This window comes from Galeopterus variegatus, unplaced genomic scaffold, assembly GCF_000696425.1.
Source record: "Galeopterus variegatus unplaced genomic scaffold, G_variegatus-3.0.2 Scaffold2131, whole genome shotgun sequence".
NCBI lineage: Eukaryota > Metazoa > Chordata > Mammalia > Dermoptera > Cynocephalidae > Galeopterus > Galeopterus variegatus.
Window position 1 is genome coordinate 168,005 of NW_007728242.1, and position 7,766 is coordinate 175,770.

General features: G+C 43.5%; 1 protein-coding gene across 1 annotated transcript in view; it reads left to right on the plus strand.

The window, feature by feature from the left end:
• The window catches only part of KIAA0319 (KIAA0319 ortholog), a 49,008-nt gene that overhangs the window by 21,642 nt on the left and 19,600 nt on the right, over positions 1–7,766 (plus strand). The window contains exons 9-11 of the mRNA XM_008580586.1: positions 2,088–2,211; positions 3,979–4,111; positions 5,536–5,684. Of these exons, the coding sequence (XP_008578808.1) occupies positions 2,088–2,211; positions 3,979–4,111; positions 5,536–5,684 (406 nt within the window). The remainder of the gene's footprint in view (positions 1–2,087; positions 2,212–3,978; positions 4,112–5,535; positions 5,685–7,766) is intronic.

Below are 7,766 nucleotides of genomic sequence, written 5' to 3' on the forward strand. Positions count from 1 at the left end.
AGTGCTTTGCAATTATGATGAATTAAAAGTGGCAAATTAGGTATATGGAACTTGGAAGAGCCGTGAGTCCTCCTGATATTCTTGGATGGCCTTTTGTTGTGTCCATCTCCACCTCAGGGCTGTGGCAAGTGCCATGGTTGCTTCAGTTGTGTTAAGAATTCTGATTCAGAGGAAGTTGGATACAAAACAGGAAGGTGGGATAGTTTATATTTCTGCAGTTAAAAAATCTTTCAAATTTTCTTTTACTTTAGAGCTTAGCATTGTAACACAAAAGTCACAGATTCGGATCCCTATAATGGACAGCTGCCAAAAAAAATCCAATTGTTTTTCTTTTACTTAATTCTCGGGAATTACGTGCCCAGAGATAATACCCCAGAATTCATCCATGCATACTGGACATGTATCCAAAGGAAGGTGCTGAGTGCTGGGCCATAGAGCTAACCTCGCTGTCTCCACGCCAGCCCAGCTGCTGCAGACACCCTCTCTCTTCTTTCCCAAAAGACACAATAACAGTGTTATTGACCTGCGATTGATTGATTAAGATGTCCAGAGGGGTGATGCTGTGTATTAACTGGGGCAATTGGAAGACAAGCTCTGTGAACCAGACCCTTTTACATTAGCCTAAGAATTGTGCCAGCCACTCTGCTGAGGCCGTGCTCGCTACTGGGGAAGGAAGTTAGGCTGCTGCAATCACCTAAAACATGTGGCTGCTGTAGGGCCTTCAGTGAGATGCAGTTTTCTGCTCAGTTCCCATCTGCCCCATATTCTCTTTTATTGTGAGCATAAGCATCATGTAACCATGATGCTTATGAGGCAAGAACTGGGAAGTTATACTTTCTCTGTTGAACTCTTGAGAGAAAGGTGCTTTGCTCTGTTTAGTTGAAGTAGAGAAAAACTTTTTTTCTTTTTAAAGTCTTTCAAGTCTGATTTTGTACCCGTTTTCTTTTTCAATTTTCCATTAAAACCTTTAAAAGTACATGCAGAAACATTTGCCTTTAGACAATCTTGGGATCTGTAAAAATAAATCATAATAGGGCTTAAAATGAAAAAACCTTTTCATGATGCCATGAACTTCAAACATAAGCAATAATTGGAACTCTTACAAACAACAACAACACAGCAGCACCAAAACCAAAAGGGTATTGTTAACTCAGAGGTAACAAGTGTAACTATTGCATACTTAGTTGAACAAAATGACTTTTTGAAAAATTTTGTTGCCTTAGAGTTTAAAAAATTATTTTTTTGATTGAAAAAGTAATACGTGAATTGCTTCTTATCGTAAAAATTCAGATAAATTCCGGTAAAGTAAAAATATACCTTGACAACCCACTGTTATTTAGATTTCCTTATTGGAGATAATTACTTTTATCAGTTTAACGTGTACTTCCAGAATCCTTTCTGTGTGTTCGTATATGTGTGTATATACACTTGTAAGCACTATTTATCACGTTGTGTGCACTGTTCCACAACTAATTTTGCTTAATATGCCTTTGACATTTTCCATTTTAATTTTTATAAATCTACCTTATTCTTTTAAACTATTTTTTGAACTAGCATTCTATGGTGTATGATAGTGTGTTTGGCCATTCTCCAAACTGTTGATGGACATTTAGATTGTTTCCATTTTTGCTATCACAGACTGCTTCAGTCAGCATCCTGGATGAGCCTCCTTGTGCATTCCCCTAGTGTAGACACTAAGTAGAATTGCCGGGTCGAAGAATGTGCTCATTTAACATTTTAATGGATGTTGCCAGATTGGCTTACAAAAAGGCTGTATTAATTTACACTCCTTCAGTAGCATGTGAGGATACACAATGGACTTCAGATTGCATTTTCTGGGGATACACACATTTCTTTTTGGAGCAGGATCTCTGTGTTTAGCAAAATCATTAGTTTTTCATTAGGTCATACTATTTACTTGTGCTTCTTTAATATTATTCTCTTTTGGGCTGGCTGGTAGCTCAGTTGGTTAGGTCATAGGGATCGGATCCCTGTACAAGCTAGCCAGAAATAAACAAACAAACAAATAAATAAATATTTTTTAAAATTCTCTTTTCTTTTCCATTTTTATATTTGATATTACATAGGGAGTACAGACACCATACCTTCACTTATCTGCAATGCAGGAAGGAGATTATACGTTTCAGCTGATGGTGACAGATTCTTCAAGGCAACAATCCACTGCTCTGGTCACCGTGATTGTCCAGCCTGGTAGGTGAGATGGAAAAGAGATCTGGCCCCAGAGACTAAGGCAGAAATGATAGCTGGGCTTCTGAGCTTCGGATTTGCCAAATTTGGTGGTGACATCTCTAAGTCTTCAACCTCTCAGGAAATCAGAGCCACAGGAGTTGAAGCTCCACACAAGCCACTTTTCTTTTGAGGTTCTGAATCTTGTTTTCACTGTGACTCTAAACCATGGTGCATAGGACAAAATGAGAGCCATGCTCAGCACCACTTGCTGGCGATATGCCTTGCGGACGCTCCCATAGGTGTCCACTTGGCTGCAGAGAGCTCCAGGAGATCTTGAGGAGGCTGGTGGTTATACGTGGCCTGATGCTCAGGTGTAGCCTGACATTGGGGCACTGGCTCCACTTCAGCTCACTGTCCATGAATACTTTCATGAAAACTCAGGATTCGGCCTACTTCCAGATTTAAATAACCTTCGAGGTAGTTAGACCTTTGCTTGACAATGGTCTTTGCTTTAGAATTTTTCTAGAAGAGGCCTGCTAGTCCCAGCACCTCTGTCCAGTGTCCCAGCAATGAGAACATGCTCAACCTACTGACCACTTATTCATTTTTTCATTTATTTATTCAGCTAATACATAAAAAATGCTATTTAGTTAGGCCCTGAGGTTGTGGAATTAAACAAGCAAAGCTTGTGGGCGAGTTCACATAAAACTATGTGATCAGTGCCTTACTAGGGGAATGACATAGTGCTACTGGAGCCCACCAAAAGGGCACCTACCTGGGCTTGAGGTGTCTACAAAGAGCTCTTGCATGAGCTCAGAGCTGAAGCGTGAGTAGCAGTTAGATAAAGAAGGTGAAGGATGAGGAGTGGGGGACAAGAGGAAGAGCTTTTAGGCAGAGGGAACAGTATATATGAAGGCCACAAGGTGAAAGGGAGTCTGGTATATTTGAAGAATTAAAAATAATTAGTGTGCCTGGGGAGAGAGAAAAAGAGGTGGGGACATGGGAGTGTGGGGGTCAGACATCGATCCAAGAAAGGCAAGGGCTTGATTATAAAGGGCTTTGCAAATGTATGGTCATGTAAGCATGTTATCCTAGGGGCAATGGAAGGAAACCACTGAACTGGACTGAGTAGGACAATGAGTTGTGACCTGGTCCAGACATTGGGTAATGGCGGCCTCAGTTTTTAACTACATGACATTTTTTTTAGCAGAAACTTTATCTATTTATATCAATAACAATATCAGTGATACTTTACACCTTTTACTTTTGTTCAACATTTAAATAAAGTGTTTCGAACATTTACTACGTACCAGGCACTGCATTAGGTACCAGGGCTACAAAGAGGAAAGGAAGCAAGCCCTATGTGACAAAGCAGTCTCTTTACGCTGATGTCACCTACCTTCTCCCTCCCTCCCTTCCTTCCTTCATTCCTTTGTTCCTTCCTTCTTCCCTCTCTCTTTATATCCCCCTGTCCTTCCTCCCTCTCTTTTCCTACCCATCTTCTCTTTCCTTCTCGCTTGACTTAATGACTTTTGAAGATCTTTTAAGGAAACCAATGATGTGTATATCAGGAAACAGTGTTATTGCTGCCTTAACCCTAGTCTCAAACTCAGAACGTTCAGCTCCTGGGTCAGCTGGGAGACTGCAGTGTTCCACCCCAGGATTCCCAATAGACACTGCATTCTCTGCCTGGTCTGAATAGGAGTAGTTGGTTTAAATCAAGAAATCAGGGGATTGCAGACTTAATGCAAAGAGATACCGTTTTTTACACTGTTTCTGTAATTCCAGAAGACAACAGGCCTCCAGTGGCTGTGGCCGGCCCCGATAAGGAGCTGGTCTTCCCAGTGGAAAGTGCCACCCTGGACGGGAGCAGGAGCAGTGATGACCACGGCGTTGTCTTCTACCACTGGGAGCACGTCAGGTAGTCTGTCTCACCACTGCGGTGCTAGATTCGCGGCCGTGGCTGAATGCAAATATTACCCCTCCTCTGGAGGATCTGTAGTAAATCCTCAACTTGAGCTTGCTGAGGAGTCAGGATTTAAGCACGCTTCTAGAAGTGGCTGGGCATTATTGATGGATGAATATGTTAAGTGTGGATGGAGAGAATGGATGCTGATTGACAGTGGAGGCAGGTGGAGCCCAGGGCAGGTGGACAGGGCTGTCTTGGTGTGAGGGGTGCTTCACAAAAGAAGAGGGGCAGGGAAACTTGTGAGTGGTGCCGTCTACACTCAACCCATCCTGAAGAGACTGTAGACAGCAGAAGTGCAGAGTTAAGTGCAGAGTTTAATACCCATGTTATCTTACATTTTCTGAGCTTTACATGTTTAATCTCATAGAATCCTACATCAATTCTTAAGAAGTAAATATTAATATTATTTCCATTTTAAAGTTAAAAAAGCTGAGGCTTGTAGATGCTAGTGAGATCACCCAGCCTAAGGTTGCCCAGATAGTAAGAAAAAGAGCTGAGACCCTAACCCACGTCTTTCTGACCATCAGGCCCACAAAATTTTTTTTTTTTTTCTGACTGGTAAGGGGGTCGTAACCCTCGGCACAGTGTCGTCCACACCGCGCTCAGCCAGTGAGCGCACCGGCCATCCCTATATAGGATCTGAACCTGCGGCCTCGGCGCTATCAGCACCGCACTCACCCGAGTGAGCCACAGGGCCAGCCCAGGCCCACAATATTAATGGCTATACTGTAATTCCTCTTTCAGGAGATTATTTGGCTCATTTCCTCCTCCTTCATAGTCTCCCTAAAGACATATGAGGATTTACTCTACTTTTATTCAAAGAAGAAATGGGAGTAGTTTCTAAGACCCCATTTTCCAAGGATAGATCACTTCACTAGCAGCTCACTTAAAAAAAAACAAGAACAGAAACCCTCTTCCCAGGAATCCAGCAAGCTCTGTCAGAAATAGGCCTTATCTTTTTTTTTTTTCCTTTTTGTCTTTTTTCGTGACCAGCAACGGATCGCAACCCTCAGTGTCGCGCCCGTACTGGACCGGGACCGGCAACGGGATCGCAACCCTCGGTGTTGCACCCGCACCTTGCTCAGCCAGTGAGCGGCCGGCCTGTATGTAGGATCCGAACCCTCGGCGGGAGTGCCACCGCGCTCTCAAGCGGGGCACTGTAGCAGTGCGCCACCGGGCCGGCCCCTAAATAGGCCTTATCTTATGACTCATACCGAACTAGAGCATACAGATAGATAAAGAGTTATCTCAGGATTCTCTAGATGATGTGTATTATAGCTGGAAAAGGTAACATTTATAAGGTCTCAGATCACAAGCCTGCTGTGTTCAGAATCCCATGTCCCCTCCCTTGTGTTAACCACTGTCATGTTTTATAGAGGCCCCAGTGCGGTGGAGATGAAAAATATCGACAAAGCGATAGCCACTGTCACCGGTCTTCAGGTGGGTACCTACCACTTCCGTTTAACGGTGAAGGACCAGCAGGGACTGAGCAGCACGTCCACCCTCACCGTAGTGGTGAAGAGGGGTGAGTGGGCCTGAGTGGGCGGGGGCAGGGCTGTGCTGCTTCTCAGTCTCACGGGACCGCAACTAGGCCAGGATTGTTCAGAGATTCTGGGGTCTGCTTATTTGTTCACAGCAGATGCTAAACTCTGCCTGGCCATGAAAAGCCAGCCTTCTTCTGTTCACATTGCTGTTTTCCAATCGCCCTCTGCAAGGAACCAGCACTTCCTTTTGTTTGTAGCGTATATCTTGTCATGGCTTCACTTCCCTGTGACAACAGGCAATTAAAGACCTGTCCTCGGAAATTCAAGAGCACAGACACTCTCAAGTTCGATATTGTCTCTTGATGTGAAATTTGTGCTCTAGACTAGTGCAATACTGCCTTGGTACTTGTCTCCTCGTGTGTCTTCCCATTTGCCTGTGAGCTGCTGGAGGTCCTTTGCTACAGGCATTTCTGTATCCTTAGGGCAGAGTGTTAGAGTCATGGCAAATCATAACTGTTGATTAGTTGAGTAAATTAATGAACAGATGATTATGATGTGTCGAAGTACAGAGAAATAAAAGCATGGCTGGATGGAAAGATGCTGGGTAGAATGGCAGGAGCATGGGGCATTGGGGAGAGTGGTTGGGGCCCGGGGAAGAGGCTCAGCCAGGAAGGGTTGCATGTACCAAGGGCCATGCTTAGGAGTTTGAACTTTGTCCTGTGGGCATGTGGGAGAGGCTTAAGCAATTTTATCAGCAAAGTGATACAGATTTGAATTTTTCCAAACATTTTATTGTAGAGATTTTCAACCACACATAAATGTAGAGAGAATAGTCTTAACAGACCATTATATACCCATCCTCCTGCTTCGTATTAACCTTTTGCCAGTCTTGTTTCATTTATCAATTACATTTTCTTTAATTCTTGTTGGAGCATTTTAAAGCAAATCCTAGCATTATATTACATTAGCTATAAGATTTGGATTTTAAAAATATAACAGAGTGATTAGAAGAGAGACTGGAAGCAGGAAGAATAGTTAGAAGGTGACTGTAAACACTCTGGAGAAGAGAGGATATGAACCCTGTTGGAGACCAACAAGGGGGGACTAGGGGGGAAGGGTAGATTGGAAGGGTATCTGAATTGTCAGGACTCGAGAACTCGATGGGTCTATAGGGAAAAAAAGATGGTGTCTAAGATGTCATCAAGAATTTTGACTTTAGCATATGGGTGGGTGAGGGTGTGGTTACCTGAATCATATTCAAAGAAGAGCAGCAGTAGATTTTGAGGGGATTAAATTAAGATTTGGGTATATTTGAATTTGTGGCACTGGAGTGTCAGGGTGAGGTGCATAGGGGAGCATCAGGCCGGCATTTAAGAGTGTGGTAGCACAAGCAGAAAAGGAGGGGCCACCCTGAGTTCCAGCCATGAACCTAGAGAGGGTCCAGATGTTGCTTTTAACAGAGTGACTTTTGGGCTAACTCAATTTACTGCCTGTCTATTTCTATACGAATTTTTAGCCTTCCCCTATATCCACAATAGAATTAAGCCTCCTTAACACCAGACTCTCCCAATCTCTCCCAAAATGGAGGGTGGTGAATGAGATGGAAGAGCTCACAGTGGCACCGATTGCTTCTGCTCCAGCCTCTAGTGTCATTTCTCAGGATAAAAACAGCTGGTGACCCATGGCATGTCAACCAGCACTTGGCTGTTCTCACCCCCGTTTTCTGTGGCTTGACTTGTTTTTAAGGCGATGTTGAAAGGGGTCAGGTTGGGTCCCAGAGCCCCATCTGAACAAACAGTATTCACCTCAAAGCAGCCATCTCCACATTGGGGCTGCATCTTAAAACAGTCTCCCCACCATACCCCAGGCTTGCCACTTGCTCCCTGTCCCCTCTTTCCCAAGGCTGTTACATTAGAAGTGGCTCTTACATTGCCTCATTTATATCTGACATCTAGACAGAGGAGTGAGGGTCTGATTATTTTTTACCCAAGTTCTTTATCTTACTTAGACAGTCAAGATTTGGCAGCACTAGAGGGTGAAATATTTCTATGGCCAGATGGTGTGAACCAATACAAAATGATCCAGACTATATATTTTTTTTTTCCTTTTTGTCTTTTTTACTG